The sequence below is a fragment of the Armigeres subalbatus genome, chromosome 2 (assembly GCF_024139115.2).
Source record: "Armigeres subalbatus isolate Guangzhou_Male chromosome 2, GZ_Asu_2, whole genome shotgun sequence".
NCBI classification, from domain to species: Eukaryota; Metazoa; Arthropoda; class Insecta; order Diptera; family Culicidae; genus Armigeres; species Armigeres subalbatus.
The window spans coordinates 174167805-174189356 of record NC_085140.1 but is presented as its reverse complement, the minus strand read 5'-3'; the positions used below and the strand labels follow the sequence as shown (position 1 = coordinate 174189356).

The following is a 21552-nucleotide window of genomic DNA, read 5'->3' as shown; positions in this document are numbered from 1 at the left end:
TATTACAGAGTTGTTTCAGAATTAGAATGGCAGTTGAAAACATAGACACTTACAGAATATGCGATAGATTGAATGAACTTTTATATAATTTTCTGGTTTATTAGGAGCTGATTTGTGTGTTTTTGGGTTTTTGATCGAATCGCATCAGCCGAAACCTATATAAAAGTTCATTTAATCATCATACAATGTTCTGTGAAATTATTCTGTAGCATACCAACTGCCTGTTTTGCAATTTGAGGTCAATAGCAATCAGAACCAATTTCAGATCGAATGAGTGACGGAGGTGTATTTTCCATACATTTTGGCTGAAATCCCCATACAAACTTCAAATCAAATGCGCCAGCTTATGCAACGATTGAGCTGAAATTTTCAGAGATTGATTTTTCACCCAAAGACACAATTTGGGGTGCCCTGGAATTCGACAACATTTTGTTTCCTGGGCCAGTCTATTGAACATGCCTTCAAATATACATAATATGTATGTCCTAATCTCCCACATCAACTAATTTGTACAAAATATCAACGATAACAGCCCAATCATTAATATAATAGTTTTGTGAGCCATTCAGAAAAATATCTCAAATACAAAATACATTATATTCCTTCTTTGGCAAGACCTGTTCATCAAAAACTACTTCGAACGTGAATATTCAAAAAAATCCAGGAAGTATCTATCCGGTCACGGACGGAAGCGGTGGAACTGCCTGAAGCCACCAGTTGGCTCAGCAGGGATGTAGACTATCTCTGCCTTCGACTCAAGGGTTTCCAAGTCCGTACGATAGCGACAAAAGGAGAAAATTATTTAACTCTTATAGCATTGAAAAAGCTGTTTGTTTCGGTTCAAATAAGGAAGTAAGATCAAAAAGTAAGCGGTATTTTCAAATAATTATGTATTTCGCGAGATGGAAAAAAGACTGAATCCTCTGCGAGCGAATGCATTTCTTTTCACTTAATTTTGAATTGTCTCTGCTTCCCGATAGGTCGAACAATCAGTTAACGTTTTGTTTTCCTTCATTATCGATGCGTTCGTGATGGGTTTCTTCTTTTACTCTTGTTACTTGCTGTGGCGTCTATTTAGTCATTATCGTACAACATCGTTAGTAGTAGGGGACCGAAATACCCGCAGTCGACGGATTTGATGAAATGTTATTGATAAAATTTGGCGTTATCTCCGATTTTTATATTTCAAAATGTATTTCATTATATGAAAGATTTGGACATATAAGGTACCTTTGAGCCTCTTTCCCACTGTTCGTTTCGAAATTATTTATAAAAAATCTGAAGGGTTATGTACAAGACACGACCCTGACGTAAACTACGTAAAACAGATCATAAGATAAATTTTGTTAGAGCCTAGAGTGATTGAAATTTTGACTTTTGCGCCCCTTGTGCTTGAACGATAACATTTGCTGTTTTGGTTAACCTCCCAAATGTTCAACTGAATTGGTTATAATATAAATGAGTACGAGCAGTTTGAAGTTTGTATGGAAATTACTAAGAAAACGCCCCGTATGTGAGAGATCGTTACGTGAGGCGGATCACTAACTATTTAGAGGAAGATTTCAGCGCCGGGCGCGGTCTCAATACGGACACTTCTTGAAACGACACTACTTGCGAAGTCTCCTCCTCCATCTTATTAGACAAAAGGAAGCTATTGAACAGGCTTCTAACGGCAAGGAATATCAGATCTTCATGTGATAAACTTGTATAAAACTACACTTACTTCAATTGTTTCTTTCTTGCTGAGAAAGCACAGAAATTAGCAGAAACAAAATTGAAGAGGACATTGAAAAGGTGGAATTTGAAGAGTCAAATAAGCTTTACTAACAATTTTAATATTTACAACTTAAAGCACGTGAATAATATTACTATTCTAATTATGTCTTTACTCTGTAACAGGAACTTAGTCCATTTGAACATGATGCAATAGTGTCCGGTACTAGGAGACATTTTTCTGAATCAAAATTTTTCAACAAAATCATCGTCGAAAAACGTGTTCAAATGATCAAATATAGTTTGTATGAATCATCAATGGTCAATAGTCATATTTTGTGTTTCTTTCTTCTATCTATTCTTCCTTTGAGGCAATATAACTACGAAGAGGATTACGATTTGCGAGATTTTCACTAATCGATTCGTATTGGGATCAGCTATGTTTCTATATGCATAAGGTTAGTAAATTTTAAAGTAAAAGTTGGGAAAATTGTCCAAATATATTAAGGGAGTTTGAAGAAAATAATGCGATCGCTCGAAAATGATCTAGAGTGGCGTCGTCGCAATCAACGCAGAAAATGACATTTCGAACGTTAAACGAAAATCCGAGCAACGCAGGTACATCCTGCTAGTATAGTATAAAAGGAAATATAATCCGGATAGTTAAAGTTTTTTTGTTTAATGGCTTATGTGTCTGGCACTGGAGGATCTCCCCAAAATATAATCAACCGAAGACTTCATAGAATATTTTTCTAAATCTGTAAGACGATTGTTGTTGCGAACTGATCGGATTTTCAAGCAAAGTTATAAAGAAAATAAAACCTGCTTATTATTGATGTTATTCTTTCACGGCTCAATTGAATTTCCTACGATTTAGTATTTCCGTAATAATTTTCTTGCAAGCAGCGAATTGTTTCGCAATAAAGACGATTTATTTATTCTAGTTTCCTATGTTGCCAATTCTCTTATATTTTTAGATATTAATGACCAACGTTGCAAAACGGTTTTCCGAAAAAATACTGTTTTCATAGTTCTCTATACAAGCTTCAAACTGCGCGTGCGTGCTGTCAAATTACAACCATTGGGATGTTGGATATATGGGGTCGGAGGTAAGCGAGGTTTGTATATGAAACGTTTTGCGCTGTAATGTGTAGTTTTTCCGCAAATCATGTTCAATCGCACACCAAGCCATTTATGTTTGAACAAAATTGGCGTAACTCACTATATGAAAATGATTGGATATGACAATTTAAAATTTTCATTTAAAACCCCAAAATGTATTATTCCACAGGTGATGATGCCTTTCTCCGATTGTTATTCGACTTAAAGTGATTAGCATTTCATAGTTAATTGCCTATTAACCTTAGTAAGATGTTGAGTCAATATGACCCAAAACGCAACTTCACAGTAGAATAACTTTTACCTGATAATACGATCGTTTTGAAATTTCTTGACTTTTAATATTTTGTGGAAATGAAGCATCTGAATGAGAAAAGTATTTTAAGGTGCAACAGGAACGACCCACAAAAAAGTTACGAATAAGATATTGAGTCATATTGACCCAGAAATGTAAATGCTTATAAAACAGTCAAATTATACCGAATTGCAAAGTTTATATACCGTTCTAAAGATAAACTCATCAATTTTGTGGCTATATGGTTCTGGAGACAATGGCCACCGGAAACAACTTCCACGGGGACCTTGTCGGTCATATAAGGGAGCATAAAATCGCTCCATATATGCCATTCGATCGCTAATTCTTTCATATTCTCTTGAAACGGTAATGTATGGTCCATGAAAGGGCTTCCGACGAAAGTGGCACTGGTACATGCAAGGTGCCCTGGGGAACCACAGGAGGGACATTTCCGTTTTAGCACCAAAATATGCCGTGCGTGGCTCTTTTGTCATGATTTTCCACCAAACAGATGGTTATGCGCTTGAAATCGATAAATGACCACATTGGCCACTCCTGGTACATGCATGGTGCCCCGGAGAACCCGCAGGAGGGGACATTTCCGTTTTAGCACAAAATATGCCGTGCCTTTCGTCTGATTTTCCACAAATAGATATATATGCGCTTGAAATCGATAAGGACCACATTGGCAAGCCTGAACCTATGAGGGGCCCTAGGAACCCGTAGAAGTGGACATTTTCATTTTGATACTATTATGTGCGGCGGCTCTTTTGTGTTTTCCCATCGAACAGATAGACGTGCTCGAAATCGATAAGGACCACATTGGCAACATTTGAAACCTATGAGGCTCCCTCGAAGAAAATGACATTTCCATTTTACACCAACATATGTCATGCGGCGGCTCTTTTCTGTAATTTTCTCCAAATAGGTGCCCGAGATCGATTTTGACATATTGTCCACCCTTAGAACCCATGAGGTGAACCCGGAGCTCGTAAAGAGACATTTCCATTTTAACAAAAAATATGCCGTGTGGTGGCTCTTTCTTTGTTATTTTCTACCAAACAGATGGTCATGTGCTTGGAGTTGATTAGTGATATGTCTACTCTTGGAACCTTTGAGATGCCCTGCGAACCCGTAAGAGAGGACATTTTCATGGATATCAAATTTGTGCCGCTTGCGGCAGCTCTATCTTCGTCTATCATTGTCTACCATGGCCACAAGTCTTCAAAAAGTTGGTTATGCGCTTGAAATTGTTCTTCATTTGAAATTGAGGATACTGAGTCAAATTAAAAATAGTTTCTGGCTACTGTGATGATTCCTTCGAACAGCTCTCCAAGGAGGGACAGGATTTTCTATTCCGCATCTCGATATTATCATTAGTCGATGGTCCCTTCAATATCGACTCATAGAAGTTTGAGGTTTTCACCGATCGCGTACAATGATATGAAACGCAACATTTTGATATAAAAAAATCTCTTTCTGTGAGACTCTGCGGGTACCTTGTAGGTTGAAGATATTATGACCTATGACCTATTTGATAGAAAAAAACAAGAATAATCTACCTAGTGGTGATGGTGCCTTTATCTCGTTCAAAAGGTGAGAGATATATAAAAAAGCTCAATATAACAATAATAGGTAGATAGCTCTTATTTTCATATTTGTTCATTTGCATTCTAAAACTTTCTGCTGAATGCAACTTATTGCAAGCCAATCGGATGAGCATAAGTGCCAGAAAAGTGATTTTCCCATGTAGCTGCTGAAATTAGTATTTTGGCCATAACTTCGGAGCCCAATACCGATCTGGCCAATTCTCAATAGGAAACAATAGGGCAGGATTTTCGTCGAAGCCATTTACTGCGAGCAATTGGTTGAGGAAAGTTCCTAAAAGTGAGTTAGATTTTGTGCACAGACACTTTCAATGAATTCTTCAGGCACCACAATTACCGAAATTGGGCATGGGGACATTTCAAGAGCATAACCAACTATTTGATGGAAAATTATAGTGAAAGAGCCGCTACACGGCATATTTATAGATGTCCATTAAAGACGTTGTGCACGCGTTCATTACAGTACCCAGCATCAATGGAGTAATGCACACGAACGTGTGACGACTACATTTGATGCCGGATACCTTGCGTGGACGCGGCGGCACGCAGCTTGAAAACACGCTACGTGGGCATCGGCCCTAAGTAAGAGTAAGTAAAGCACGAAAGTCCTTCCCATGAGCTCCAGTAGGTTCCAAAATGGAAGATGTGGTCACTTATTCATTTCGGTATAAAACGGAAATGTCACCATCTACGTTCCCATGGATCCCATTGTCCTAAGAGGGCAATGTGTCTCATAAGATATATAAAAAATGGGGACTGGAAAAATAATACAATATAGGGGAACTGTCCCTGATCTCCATCTCACAGAACCTTATATTCATCTCATCGCGAAACAAAGAAATACCAGGAGCAATTTCGTTTTGCTGCTTCTTTTTGTCAACATGTACATAACACTGCTTTGTTCCATTGCTTTGTGTTTGATGGAATGAATCTCAGAGCCAATGAGATGCATTCCAGAGCAGTTCCCATGCCTGACTCTCCATAAAGCTGGCTGAAATATTCATTACATCGAACTCTTGGAGAGAAGCTTTACAGAGCCTCTTGGAAGGCGGCTTCGAGCCACCTAAAACGAGGCTTCTAAGCATCTCAGAAGGATGCCTCTGAGTATCTTGAACGTTGGATTCCAAGCCTCTAGAAAGATGAATTCCGAGCCACTCGAAGAAAAGCACGGGAAAGCTTGAAAGGAGGTTTCTGGCCTCTTGAAAGGGGCCTCCCGGGCCTCCTGAAGGGAGGCTCCCGCCCCTCTGGAAAGGGGGCTCCCGGCCCTCTTGAAAGGGGCCTCCCGGGCCTTTGGAAAGGAGGCTCCCGGGCCTCTGAAAGGGAGGCTCCCAGGCCTCGAAAGGAGGCTCCAGGCCTGCTTGAAAGGAGGCTCCCGGAGCCTCTTGAAAGGAGGCTCCTGGGCCTCTTGAAAGGAGGCTCCTGGGCCTCTTGAAAGGAGGCTCCCCGGGCCTCTTGAAAGGAGTGCTCCCTGGCCTCTTGAAAAAGGGAGGCTCCCGGGCCTCTGGGCCTCTTGAAGTGAGACTTCCAGGGCCTCTTGAAAGGAACCACTTAACCACTTCCGAACCACTTAAAAGAGGTTTTCCTGAGCCTCTTAGTAGTTAGGCTTCTCAGTCTCTTGAGAAAGAAGGTTTCCGAACCTTAAAAGAAAGGCTTTTAATAGGCCTCTGAACCTCTTGAAAGTAGGTTTCCGGAAAACTCTTGGACGAAGTTCTCTTAGCTGTTTAATAGAAGGCTTTCGAAGCAGCTGAGCTTTTCGGAAAAAGCCTCCATGTCTTTTAAATGGGGGCTTCCGAACGTGTAGACTCTAAATTTTAGTTCATACGAATTCTCATATTCATATTCTTATCATTCAAAATTTTGTTTCAATCAGGTAGATACCATAGAAGATTTTTCAAATATATTCATTAATCGTTCTATCCTTTTGATCTTTTCTCCATCATCAGCCTTTCATCCATTACGTTGATTGTGGAGGAAAGGTTTCAATAGTCTTTGAGTTACTGATCGCCATGTATATTATGTACAAGACAAAATCTTAAAATTAAAATATATATATATATATCAAAACTTCATCAATAAGTTTTGATTAAAACCCGCCATTATCCATTTTTGTCCGAGGTCCCCCCTGGGCCCAGCGAAGGTACCCCCAGGGGTACATGTACCCCAGGTTGAGAACCGCTGCTCTAGAAAGATGAATTCCGAGCCACTCGAAAAAAAGCACGGAAGCTTGAAAGGAGGTTTCCGGGCCTCTTGAAAGGAGGCTTCCGGGCCTCTTGAAAGGAGGCTCCCGGGCCTCTTGAAAGGACCCGAGCAGCACAAGTCAGACAAAAATGGTTGCAGCAACTTGATTGTGACTAAATCTGGTCCCATATAAGTTGCAGTAACTTATGTGAAACATGTGTGCTGCTAGGGGAGGCTCCCGGGCCTCTTGAAAGGAGGCTCCCGGGCCTCTTGAAAGGAGGCTCCCGGGCCTCTTGAAAGGAGGCTCCCGGGCCTCTTGAAAGGAGGCTCCCGGGCCTCTTGAAAGGAGGCTCCCGGGCCTCTTGAAAGGAGGCTCCCGGGCCTCTTGAAAGGAACCACTTAACCACTTCCGAACCACTTAAAAAGAGGTTTCCGAGCCTCTTGTAATTAGGCTTCTCAGTCTCTTGAAAGAAGGTTTCCGAACCTCTTAAAAGAAAGGCTTTTAAGGCCTCTGAACCTCTTGAAAGTAGGTTTCCGAAACTCTTGGAAGAAGTTCTCCGAGCTGTTTAATAGAAGGCTTTCGAAGCAGCTGAGCTTTTCGGAAAAAGCCTCCATGTCTTTTAAGGTGAAGGTGGGTTGAGTACCAAAACAAAGCTTTGAAAGTATTGGTACAATAAAAACTGTCATATACTGTAGTAGTATTGGTGTCGTATTCATAATAAAAAAAAATATTAATAGGGTGATTCAAAAAACGACCCAGCACCACCATGCTCCGAGTGTCCTCCAAAAACCGATTTGAACAAAACTGGTTGAGCGCAAGCCGGTTCAAGTTTGTATGAAAACTAGTATGGGAAACTAAACCTTTTATTACACTGGCAACAGTGCCTCCCCTCCAAACGCTGGCGAAAAGAAAACCCACTTAGCTGAAAGCATCATTCCTGAGACTTCACTGAACGAAAACCTCACCGCAAGAAAGATCCATTGATTACGTAACGTAAAAATAGCATTTTATACCCCACTCACCCCCACGTCACACTTTTTGTATGAAGCATTTGCCCCTTGCGCGATTGTGTAGACTAGACTAGAAGTATCTGCCCCTGGTGCGATAGATATCACAGACAAAGTCTGGGTATTTTGTTGAATTGCACGTTTCACTGATGCCTTCTGAGAAGCCTAATGATCATGCTAAAGATTCGCAACCTAGCTTAAAATCGTCTCCCTACTATTGGAACGACCATTCTATATGGATTTTCTATGGAGTTGAAGCTCTTGAATATTTCATTCAGTCATATGGTCTCCCCCCTCGCCATCGCCCAATGACGGAGTGCCAAAATCAGAATAATGTTAAATTCAACCTCGCCATATCAACTGTCATACAAACCTGAAACGACATGTGCACGGTAAGCCTCTAATCAAACCAGCCCAAACCATCGGATAACACCCAAATTATAAATCATAATCGACTGGCGTGGCGTGGCGGAGCAAAATTATTTTTGAACCACCCTGTTTATTAGTTTGCTGCTGCCGGTGCCGTTGTTTACATTCGCTCCGCGATCAGTTTTTAATCGTTTTTTTCGGGCAAAAATAGCAGTTTATATTAAGTTTTCGGTTTAAACAAGTAACTGATTTCAAAAATTGATGTTCAATTTGCAATTTGAAGTGAGTAAAAACTTGATATTTTCAGTGCCCTTTGAGAAGAAGTGAAGTGCAGTGATAAACCCACCAAATCGCGAACGGCTAATAAATTGGCAAGAAACTGCTGATTTATGATATTATTCGAGCCGAAATACATAGGACTCTTTGGATAAAACATGTTCATTATCACGGAAGTGAATAAATATGCTGTGAACAGGTTAGTAATTTGAATATTAAAAATTTTGTTCAATGCTGTTCAAAGCATTCGAATGCTGGTGGGAGAGAATTATTGGGAGGTGTGGGGTTGACCCGTGGAAGGTCCGGTGCCATCTTGACTGCCATCATGGTACTCTTCCAACTATGTCCTTAAATGGGGGCTTCCAAACGTGTAGACTCTAAATTTTAGTTCATACGAATACTCATATTCATATTCTTATTATTCAAAATTTTGTTTCAATCAGGTAGATACCATAGAAGAATTTTAAAATATATTCATTAATGGTTCTATCCTTTTGATCTTTCCTCCCTCATCAGCCTTTCATCCATTACGTTGTTGGTTGTGAGGGGAAGGTTTCAATAGTCTTTGAGTTATTGATCGCCATGCATATTATGTACAAGACAAAATCTTGAAATTAAAAAATATGTATCAAAACTTCATCATTAAGTTTTGATTAAAATCCGCCATTATGCATTTTAGTCCGAGGTACCCCCTGGGCCCAGCGAAGGTTCCCCCAGGGGTACATGTACCCCAGGTTGAGAACCGCTGCTGTACGATATTAAACGGCTATTTCAAAGATGGTGGTGGATTTTAATCTGTTTTTCGACTTTTCATTTATGTCGACTGCGGTTGTGATGTTCTGTGTATTATTTCTCACTTTTTGAGTGCGAGAGAGTTTTTAGCAGTATGTAAAATACCAGCATACCTACTGTTTAACCCATCTACATCTGTACGATAGTTGACCGTGTTAGGTGTATTGTGTATATGACACATTTCTAACATCGGTAGAGTAGAGTTAGAAATGTGTCATATACACAATACACATAACACAGTCAACTATCGTACAGATGTAGATGGGTTAAACAGTACGTATGTATTATTATTATTTATTCAGACTAAGGCCGAAGTGGCCTGTGCGGTATATAAGAGTCTTCTCCATTCGGCTCGGTCCACTCGAACTACGCACATCACCCGATCCATCGTCGCTTTGATCAACCGTGTCAGTTTATCCGGAAAACCGTGTTCGTGCATTAGCTGCCATAGCTGGTCCTGATCGATTGTATCATATGCGGCTTTGAAGTCGATGAATAGATGATGTGTGGGCACGTTGTATTCGCGGCATTTCTGCAGTACTTGGCGAATGGCGAACACCTGGTCCGTGGTGGAGCGTTCGCCCATAAAACCCGCCTGGTACTGCCCCACGAACTCCCTTGCAGTTGGTGCTAGTCGACGGCATAAAATTTGGGAGAGTACCTTGTAGGCGGCGTTCAGCAATGTGATTGCGCGGTAGTTGCTACAATCCAGCTTATCGCACTTTTTGTAGATGGGACACACGACACCTTCCATCCACTCCTGCGGCAAAACTTCTTCCTCCCAAATCTTGGTAATGACCCAGTGCAGCGCTCTAGCCAGTGCCTCACTGCCGTGTTTAAATAGCTCTCCTGGTAGTTGGTCAACCCCAGGGGCTTTGTTGTTCTTCAGCCGGCCAATCTCCTCCTGGATTTCCTGGAGATCCGGAGCCGGTAGAATTATGTACTGCGCGCGTTCTCCCAGGTCCATCACCATACCGCCATCTTCGTCTGCCACATCGCCATTCAGGTGTTCTTCGTAGTGCTGCCGCCACCTTTGGATCACCTCACGCTCGTTCGTTAGAAGGTTCCCGTTTATGTCCTTACACATATCAGGCTGTGGCACGTGGCCCTTACGTGAACGGTTCAACCGGATTACTTTCGTGTGTTATTAGCGCGGTACAGTCGCTCCGTTTCTTCACGGTCCCGATCTTCCTGCTGGCGCTTTTTCTTCCGGAAAATCGTGTTTTGTCTGTTCCGCGCCTGTTTATAACGTGCCTCGTTCGCCCTCGTGCGGTGTTGCAGCAATCTCGCCCATGCTGCATTCTTCTCTTCCACTAACTGCTCACATTCGCCGTCATACCAGTCGTTTCTCTGATCCAGGGGCACCGTGCCAAGTGCAGCGGTTGCGGTGCTTTCAATGGCGGATCGAATATCTCTCCAGCTATCTTCAAGAGATGCTGCGCCTAGCTGCTCTTCCGTTGGAAGTGCCACTTCCAGCTGCTGCGCGTATTCTTGGGCTAGTCTACCGTCTTGTAGCCGCCCAATGTTAAGCTGCGGCGTCCGACTTCGACGCGTGTTGTACACCGTCGAGAGTTTTGAGCGCAGGCATACTGCAACGAGGTAGTGGTCGGATTCAATATTCGCACTGCGGTAAGTGCGGACGTTCGTGATGTCGGAGAAGAATTTACCGTCGAATCACACGATAGCGCATCTTACCCAGCACTATGAAGCCGGTTCCCAGCTCGTTGGTGGTGCCACAGCTTTGGTAGAAGGTAGCCGCTCGATGTCCGCTTTTCCACTCTTTCTGTCCTGTCCAGCAAATCTCCTGCAGCGCTACGACGTCGAAGTTGCGGGGATGCAATTCATCGTAAATCATCCTGTCGCAACCCTGCGAAACCTAGCGACTTGCAATTCCATGTTCCAAGCTTCCAATCGTGATCCTGTATTCGTCGCCCAGGTCTTTGCCGATTATATCGAGTCGCATTATCTCTTATATTGTTCGTAATGATTGGTTTTCTAGGCGGCTTATTGGGCCTGCGCAAACCTCCTGTCTCGTAGGTGGGCCGTCGTGTCAGGGCTGTTTAGCGTCCTACCTGACACCAGGACTTGGGCTTGTGCGCTTTGAACGGCACACGGTCGCTTTGGTGAGGCCTACTTGCGGATACATGCAGCTTTTTATAGAGGTTTAACAGGGCCCACTGTCAAACCCCAACACATCCTGGCAAGCCCCACAACTCGCAGATGGCCTGGGGAGATGTACGTATGTAACAGTAGCAGTAACAGTACCCAAGTAGCACACATGTCCCACATAGATTACTGCAACGGATATGCGACTAGATTTGGTCACTATCGAGTTGCTGCAACCATTTTAGTCTGACTTGTGCTGCTCGGGTAACAGTACTCGCACTCAAAAAGTGAGAAATAATACACAGAACATCACAACAGCAGTCGACATAAATGAATAGTCGACAAACAGATTAAAATCCACCACCATCTTTGAAATAGCCGTTTAGTATCGTACAGTGTTGTAGTGTTTTTCGTATATTATCATAATTAATGTTTTTTAATGTGTATAATTGTGAGTCCAATGTAATAATGTTCCGTAGTTCGCCCTATGTTCATTAGGTAGCATACAAGAAGCAAAAAACATAAAACAGGCATTAATTCGTGAAGGAAAAACGGTTGACAAAGTAGGTCTATGTTCAATATCTGTTTAATGTTATGTTACATAATTGTGCAATATGTTTCCAGTAACTTCCCTTGAAAAAGGCCAAATACATTCGGACGAAACGTCGGGTAATTTCAAAATCTAGCCGTTTTGATTATCCTCAGACTGAGAAAACCACATCAATAAACAACTTTAATTCCAGTCGACAATTAACAATAAATTATTATTTCTACTTCTTTGACTTTTTGAATGAATATTATAAGGATTTTCTAAAGGAATTTCTGGATATAGTATTTTTCTTCAAAGTATAGTCCTGAGGATTTTCAAAACAAATTCCAAGACAATCTTTTTTTTGGGGGAATGTCCAAAGAAATTCATGCAGAAATTTAAGAATGTCAAACATTCTTTCAGGATTTCATTTGAAAATTCCGGTCGGAAATTCCTTCACGGATGCTTTTAAAAATTCCTTTGGAATTATTTTGGAAAATTCTTCGAAAATTACTTCAGGAATACTTACGGTAATTATTTTAGGAATTCCTTCGGAAATTGTTTTAGAACTCTTTCGGAAATTTATTTATGAATTCCTCGACAAGTCCAAATTATTTTCGAAAATACCTTTCGAAGTTTTCTTCCAAAATTCCTTCAGAAATGTCTTTGGAAATTCTTCTAAGGATTCCTTGGTGAATTCCTCTACAAATTATTTTTGGGATTTTCTTCCGAATTGTTTTTAGAAATATTTATATGGTTTGGTTTGGTGTGTTATGTGCCCCATCGTGCACTAGCGTTACTTCGCCAGGGATTATAAAAATTTCGGAAAATCTTTTTTTTTTTAGGACTTATTTGGCGTATATATAATTTTAGAGCAAAAATATTCGATTCGGTGGGTCAGGTGCCCTAACTCCTCCGGTGCGTACAGTGTATGCTAATTGATCAGACATACAATCAATATAATACCTTGCCATAGTTGGAGCATATTTTATTCATTCGACGCTTAAATATGCCCTTTTGGTTTCTCAGTACTCGAAATATCGTAAAGTACGACTAATATAAAAATCAAAATCATTTATCTAAAAAAAATCATAAAAACCGACGCCAAAAAAATGTCCGTACACTGAAGGATTCTTAGAACCTTCGTCCAGGAAACTATGATCCGTCAGTTTATCAAAATCTAGCGCATGTAGAGTGCTGTAGTAAAGTTTGATCACTTACTTAATGTTTAGAACTTGAATTGGTTTTTCTCGGTCTGTAAAATAAATAATTAAAAGAAATCGAGCAAGTTCGATTCATTTTCAGTACCACAGTGATTGTTCTGAAGGAAAATGACTGTTCCATACAGAAAAATCCCAATAGTAATACGAGAATGATGGCAAAAGCTCACGTCCGAAATAGCCGGTATTGGTAATCGATTGCAAACATCGGTCAAGTATGTCTGAGTCTTGTCTGAGCACATACACAGCCAGTATTGAAAAACATTCTGGAAATGTCGGGTGTGTTTCCGAGTATTTTCTTGTCAGTACAAATATTTACAGCATATAATGATTGCAATCGTCGGTCCAGAATGTAATACAAAACTGTCAGCGAATAAATATATTTGGAACTGCTCCCGGAACTGGCCGTGAGCCGAACGCATTATTCTTCTCGAAATTTGGTAAAATACTAAGGTCAGTGCTCCTAAACTTGCTGATAGCTTATCACAGTGCGCGAACGCCTAGGTCAGTCTTCAAATAGTTTGGAACGTTATCGGACATCGTTGTAGGATATCGTGGCCGCAATGCGTGGAAGAAGCCATTCATATCTTCCAAGATTGTGGAGAACCGACTGGAGCATATTCAAAAAAGTCATATTCACGGACGAGAGAAAATTTAACTTTTTCGGGACCGATAGACTGGTTATGGTATGCCGCAAACCAAATGCAGAGTTAGATTCAAAATAATTGTAAACGACTGTTAAGCATAGTGGTGCCTATGTAATGGTTCGAAATACTTCTAATGAAAACGATACTTAACGTTTATCAACTGTGGATCGTTCAATTTATTTAGACATTACGAAAGATAATTTGAAAGCAAGCGCCGTTAAATTGGATAATAGATCAATATGACAATGATGATACGATGTATTTTAATAAAATTATAAACTCTTCAAGCAATGTTTTGTGATGTACGGATGATTTTTTGTTATCAATTTTGTAACTTTTTTTTCTGTTCATGACCGCGATGAAAAGATTGGACTGTTCATTTGTAAAAATTATAGCTGAATAGACATAATTAGGTCTACATCGTACTTTTTCCTGAAACAATTTTGACGTTTGTTTTAATTCATTGAATATGTTTTATAAGTGACAATTTTTCGACACAGTGTAGATATTCCACAATGGATAGAGTTTTGTTTTGTCATGTTTGCAATATTAATATAAAATTTCAAAAATAATTGATTTCAGCAATACTGTTTGTTTTTGTGTGTCTATAGGTACTTAAAAGCACGTCATTTGATAAATATTTCCATTATTTCACCATCACCATTAATTGATCAAACAAACTGACTTCCGTAAGCTTTCAATTCACGGAAACAAGAGACTAACAGCTGACGCAAATTGTCTGGTAAAGAGCAACAAAGCTAATAAATTTGACAATATTAGTACAGCAATCATTACATTTCTAATCGCATTAAATCACCCGCAACGTTCTCAGATAGAAATTTATTGCCGTGTAGTTATAATCTCATACATGGCCTTCGATTTATATAATACCTCGCTGTATAATTCCCAATACGGATGCCACATGAACAACATATGGCACCATATTAATCACACTATTGAAGGAATTGTTCTCGTTAGTAGGTTGGATCGACGAGTGTGAAGGTGGTAGCATGTTGTTGGTGCGAGGGGTGTCATGATGGATGTGAGATTACAAATCGTTTGGGACTGCAGCCATGTATCAAAAGTCCTATGCGTGTCATACGTGTTGTTATACAAAACACTACAAACTACAGAATTCGAGACGAGAGAGCATAAATATGATACATTACAAAAATTCCTCCTCGTGTGGCGGCGATGGACCCGAAACCGACAACGTCGGTAGGTTCGACAGTTTTGGCGTTGGTCTGCTGTTGGCGTTGTCGCAACTACTGCTAGTGGCTTTCGGATTACTGCTGCTACTACTGCTAGGGCCGGCGTACTGTGCGGAGCTCGGCTCTTTGTGACACTCCACCAGCTCAATCGAGTCCTGGCGGGGATCGTTGCAGTTGGCACTGCTGTAATTATTCGAACCGTTTATCGCGTGGTTCTGCTGTTTACATTCCTCGGACTCCCACTCGGGGTACGCGGAGAATCGTCGCTGAAAGGAGAAAGACTTATTATTGTAGAAATTTAGGAGATTCAGCTGACTGTGTTACTAAATATAAAACTTTTTTTTGTATTGATACTCGATGTATTAGGAGATCAGATTAAACATATATTTCACATTAGTTAGTCTCACTAGAGCTATTTTTACTCAGTGAGAAGCAAAAGGGGTTTCCTTGACTTATATTATTCTTAAAATTATTATGCCTGAAAATTTGATGTGCATATGCACATCATGTGAAAGATTCAATTCGAAAAATGTATTGGAAGTAATTACTCAGCTTCGGTAGAATTTTTTACCCAGCCGGCGGGTTGAGGTTTTAAACCTGACCGAAGGAAAGTGGTTATCTGCAATTTATCTTTCGAATTGAATCTTTTACATACTGTGTATATATACATCGAGTTTTCAAACTTTGTAATTAATGTCCATGTCGTGTGGTCAATACCCGGAAAAGAGGCAATTAACTTTGATTGAACCTTCCGGAATTTGTCCAAAATGTCTTCTCATCAGTATCTAATGCACTGAAGACATTGACCTCATAAATAAATACCCATGGATCACATCTATTCTCGAAACTTCTGTCCACGGGAAATGTTTCAATCACGGCGACGACGCCACTTACCTGTCGTTCTGCGGCTGACACGTTCTCCGCGCTCCGTGCCTTCCGACACAGCACCGACTGCGAACCATACCGCCGGATGAATTCGATCGAGTCGAACCCTCTGCCCTCGGACGAGACGAATATCGCCGAGTTTATTCGGGCCCTTGTGCATCGTTCCGATATGACCGAGGAGGGTTCCTCCGGCCACGGGTGAAAAGGCTGCTGCTAAATATGGTGACGGACGGACGGACGGGCGGTCGTGATGGATGCAATGTGAACCGGATATTGGACAACCGTTTCGGCGCCGTTCCACGAAAAGTGCCGAGGTGGGTGGGAAGAGATAAGCAGACAATTCCATTAGGATGCATGGCTTCGTGGGTGCAGGAAATGCGGTTTGTGGGTTGGCGAATATATTACGAAAAATAGTAAGCGAAATGAAACGAACTTAATTACAAAACAAGGAATAAAATTGGAGCCATAACTTGGGTAAGCTGAGCGGATTGCCGTATATGTGTTGCTTCATATAGATAATAAAAAATTGTAAGCTGTAGGATTAAAGAGAGCGTCTAAGTAGAAAGGATAGGTTAGAAGAAAAAGTTAATCTATTAGGATAGTTTAGGTAAACAGTCTTCAAATGGTAAATGTGAAATCTTAGTTGTAAACTCGGAATCATAGTTCAATTTTAGCATCCAACCAAATCATAAAGTGCTTTTGATATGCACTGATAAATACAAAAATTTTGTGTCGTAGAAGTTTGCGCTCTACAATTTATGGTAAATTGAAACTTTCTAGAGCAAAAATGCCGAAATACATGTTTTCCAGTTCTAATCTCCATATAAACAAAACTCGCTTCTGCATAGTTCATTAGGTTTCAATACAAATCAGAAAACATTAAACTCAACTGATTGGGTGAAGTTTGCGTTTTCGCATATAACTGCACCCACTCTAAAATGTGTTCTGCTTTTTAATTAAACGTATAACGATGAAGGAAAAAGCTTTTTAAAACTTATGGAATTAGCAAACGTCGGAAAAGAAACTGCATTCTAATCCTTTTTATTGCAATGTCTGTTTGATAACAAGTTGCTTGTAGTTACATTTGGTACTATTATGTTCATGAACGGTAGAAAATATTTTTTATGTGAAGCACGGGCGTGATGTTCAAGATGGCAAAGAGTAAAAATGAATTGGAGAACATCATACGAATTGTGTTTGCGCTGATAGTCGCGATAGAAGGTGGTAGAAATATGTGGAAAAGTTCATCACGGATGCGGGAAATTGTGGTGGAAGGATTATCATAATAGTGCTCAAAATAACAATGGAGAGAACGTGTTTCATCAATGTGGAAAACGTGCTCGTCTGCATTTTGGTTGCAATTTCATATGGCGTGCATTTTTGGGATTTTATCGTATACTAGCTTTATATACCCGGCCTTGCTCGGAATTGCCAGTTTGGTTTGCAGTTTTCTTTTAAGATCGGAAAATGATAAAACCAATTGACCAACAGGGTAATTGTGTTTACTTATTCATACTACATCATTTGATTAAAAGAAGGCTTTTGGAAACATTGACTAATTTTGAAGAAAGGATCGTGGGTTTGAAAAGCCTTATTCCGGGCAAACGACTTTTTTTAAGGAAGAAAAAACATCCATCAACGCCATATTCCGGGCAAACGCATATTTTAAAAGAAGGGATCACACCCACCATTGCCTCATTCCGGGCGAATGCCTACTTTTGAAGAAGCAATCACATCCACCATTCAGAAGGAAACACATTAATCATTGCTTTTCACTGGGCATACCATTATTCCGATGAAGGGAAACAATTATCATTGTTTTATACCCAGCAAATGCTTGCTTTCTATGCAAGATTTTTCTGATGCTGTTCTTAATTATCCCAAATGTCCTTCATGTTGAATGACCTTAGGCCAAATAGTGTTATGTTAATGGCCTGCTCCATTCAGGGATATGTCATTTTCAGGGAAATGTCATATTCTGGGATATGTGTATCGGTAAGAATCATTTTTGGGAAATATCATTTTCGTTAAAGTCATTTTTAGGGAAATGTTCTTACCGGGAAAATCTTATTGTCGAGGATTTGCTATTTTTAAGGTATTCGGGTAATTTATTTTCGGAGCATTGTACCATGTCAAAGAACCTCGGATGTACTAAATAAGAGGGATTTTGAATTAAGTCGTTTTCTAACCAATACCCAACCCCATTAACCCCCCTCCCATTCCAAAAGTCCCTTCCAGCCTCTGTATAATAGTTTCTGTTGGGTAGAGATTACGTGTTTAAGTGTTTGGTTTGAGTTGATCCATGCGATAAAAAGGTATACTAAACTGTTCGTTTAATAAATATACAATCCCTCTCATTCAGCTATGACACTTCTACCCAGTCTGATATAGTCTTCCTTAGACAGATAATATGGGTTCCAAATTTGGTGGACATCGATAAATGGGTTCAGAAGTCATGCTGAATTGATCGATAACTAAACAATACCCCTCTTCCACACCCTCCCCCTTTTAAAATGACTTACTCATATTCACTAAAACTCTTCCTTAGGACAGACAATATTTGATACAAATTTGGTTCAAATCGGTCATGAGGCTCAAGATTTACATTGAATTGATCGATTGCTAAACAATACCCCTCCCCCCATACTACCTCTCTCTCTTTTGTAAAGAGCATCCCTAACCACCTATCGTCGTCTCCTTATGATAATGAATTTGTGTTCCGAATTTGTTTGAAATCGGCCAAGGGGTTCAGAAGTTACACTGAGTTGATCGATAACTAAGCAATTAACCTCCCCCACACCCCTCCCCCTTTTTCAAATAGCATGCTTAACCCCCTATCGTCCCCTCTGTAAGATAAAGAATTTGTGTTCCAAATTTAGTTGAAATCGGCAAAGGGGTTCAGAATTTACACTGAGTTGATCGATAACTAAGCAATACCCCTCCCCCCACACCCTCCCCCATTTCCAAAGAGCAGGCTCAACCCCCTATCAACCCCTCCTTAAGATAAAGAATTTGTGTTCCAAATTTGGTTGAAATCGGCAAGGGGTTCAGAAGTTACACTGAGTTGATCGATAACTAAGCAATACCACTCCCCCCACACCCTTCCCCTTTTCCAAAGAGCAGGCTCAACCCCCCTATCGGCCCTCCTTAAGATAAAGAATTTGTGTTCCAAATTTGGTTGAAATCGGCCAAGGGGTTCAGAAGTTACACTGAGTTGATCGATAACTAAGCAATACCCCTCCCCCCACATCCTCCCCCTTTTCCAAAGAGCATGCCTAACCCCCTATCGGCCCTCCTTAAGATAAAGAATTTGTGTTCCAAATTTGGTTGAAATCGGTCAATGGGTTCAGAAGTTACACTGCGTAGATCGATAACTAAGCAATACCCCTCCCCCCACACCCTCCCCCTTTTCCAAAGAGCATGCCTAACCCCCCTATCGTCGTCTCCTTAAGATAAAGAATGTGTGTTCCAAATTTGGTTGAAATCGGTCAATGGGTTCAGAAGTTATGCTGGAACATACATACAAACATACATACAAACATACAAACATTGAGTTTTATATATATATATATATATATATATATATATAGATAGATTTGCGACATTTTTGTCAGCTTACCTATTATCATTAAAATACAAAATTTAAATATTTTCGCATACATTGAACAGCGGCTGTTTAGCTTTTGAATATCCCATCCCATGCGATCAACCTTTTGAACGCGATTGTGTGCCTTGTACGATGGTTGCAATGATCTCTCATGAGAGTGAGGAACAGATCTGTGTTAGGTTTGGCGATGTTTTAAATACACTGTTTTATGCCACACATTTTCCCTTTTGCCTTTCTCGTATACAAAGTATACGTAAAGGCTATATGTTCGCTCGAAAAACGAACTTTTTATAGGAGGCCCGGAGACCCATAGTGTTATATACCGATCGACTCAGCTCGATGAATTTAGGTGATGTCTGTGTGTGTGTGTCTGTATGTGTGTGTAATACTGTGTATGTGTGTGCGCAAAATGTCTCACTCATTTTTCAAGCACTTATCCTTAAACAAGTTGCATTCGATTATTTCGTATTGAAAATTGGCCAAATCGGGCTATGGGCTCAGAAATTATGGTCAAAATACAATCTTTTTATACCAAAAACGGGCGCGTAAAAATTTCTCACTTCTTTTTTAGGCACTTATCCTTAATCGATTTGCTCGCCAGTTATGGCCGAAATACTATTTTTATAACACACGAAAAAGACTCCATCACCGCTAGGTGGATTAATCTTGGTTTTTCTTTTTTTAAATTGTTAACACAGCGTAATCAGGATACTTTTTTTACGTTGAACCGGGAGATCACCCTGTTGTGTTGTGGGCGTCGCGCTTCGCATAGAAGTGAGTATTTCAAAAACCTTATTCTGATTGAAATTCATGCGCGACTGCTACTATTATCATCTCCGATCATAGGTAGGGGAGAACAGTGGCCGGGCCAGGCAAAATGGCCTACTCATAAAATCTGTTGTAGGACATTTCTGAACGAATATTACCATTACAATTCAACATTAGTTATTTATTATCGAGCTGCAATGAAAAGATTGAGCCTTTCTCCCTAAAATTTAACGATTTGCGATACCATCACCTCACCCGTAAACATTTTCACCCTTATTTCCCATAAAATTGAGTCATTTTCAGGGACGAAAATCTTCGTTTTACTATCACTTGCACTGACACTCAGTAGACAGCTTCATCATTGACTCGTGTTCATTTTGATCCGATGCTCGGCAATGCGGCAATGTCAAAAGTGAGAAGCGCAAAGTGAGTAGAAAGATATCTCACTACTCACCTCGCGCTTCTCACTTTTTAAATCGAGAAGTAATAAATGAGGAGTGAGAAGTGAGACGTCTTACTTCTTACTTCTCATTTATCACTTCTCAATGTAAAAAGTGAGTAGTGCGAAGTGGGTAGAGACGTCTCACTACCCACTTCGCACTACTCACTTTTTACAGTGAGAAGTGAGAAATGAGGAGTGAGAAGTGAGACGTCTTACTTCTCATTCCTCATTTATCACTTCTCGATGTAAAAAGTAAGAAATGAGGAGTGAGAAGTGAAACGTCTCACTTCTCACTCCTCATTTCTCACTTCTCGCTGTAAAAAGTGAGTAGTGAGATGTCTCACTACTCACTTCGCACTACTCACTTTTCACAGTGAGAAGTGAGAAATGAGAAAAGAGAAGTGAGAAGTGAGACGTCTTACTTCTCTTTCTTCATTTTTCTTTTCTCACTGTAAAAAGTGAAAAGCGCGACGTGAGTAGTGAGACGTCTCACTACTCACTTTGCGTTTCTCACTTTTGACAACGAAAAGTGATAAATGAGAAGTGAGAAGTGAGACGTCTCACTTCACACTCCTCATTTATCACTTCTTGATGAAGAAAGTGAGAAGCACGTTTCACTACTCACTTCACGCTCCTCTTTTTTACAATAAGAAGTGAGAAATGAGGAGTGAGAAGTGAGACGTCTGCGAAGTGGGTAGTGAGACGTCTCACTACTCATTTCGCGTTTCTCACTTTTTACAGTGTGAAGAGAAAAATTCGGCCAAATGACCCATTCGGCTA

The 21552-nt window shown here is 40.4% G+C and overlaps 1 protein-coding gene across 1 annotated transcript in view; it reads right to left on the bottom strand.

The window, feature by feature from the left end:
- LOC134211226 (uncharacterized) overlaps positions 1-21552 on the bottom strand; it is a 419224-nt gene that overhangs the window by 6741 nt on the left and 390931 nt on the right. The window contains 2 exon segments of the mRNA XM_062687921.1: positions 15029-15336; positions 15965-16168. Of these exon segments, the coding sequence (XP_062543905.1) occupies positions 15029-15336; positions 15965-16168 (512 nt within the window).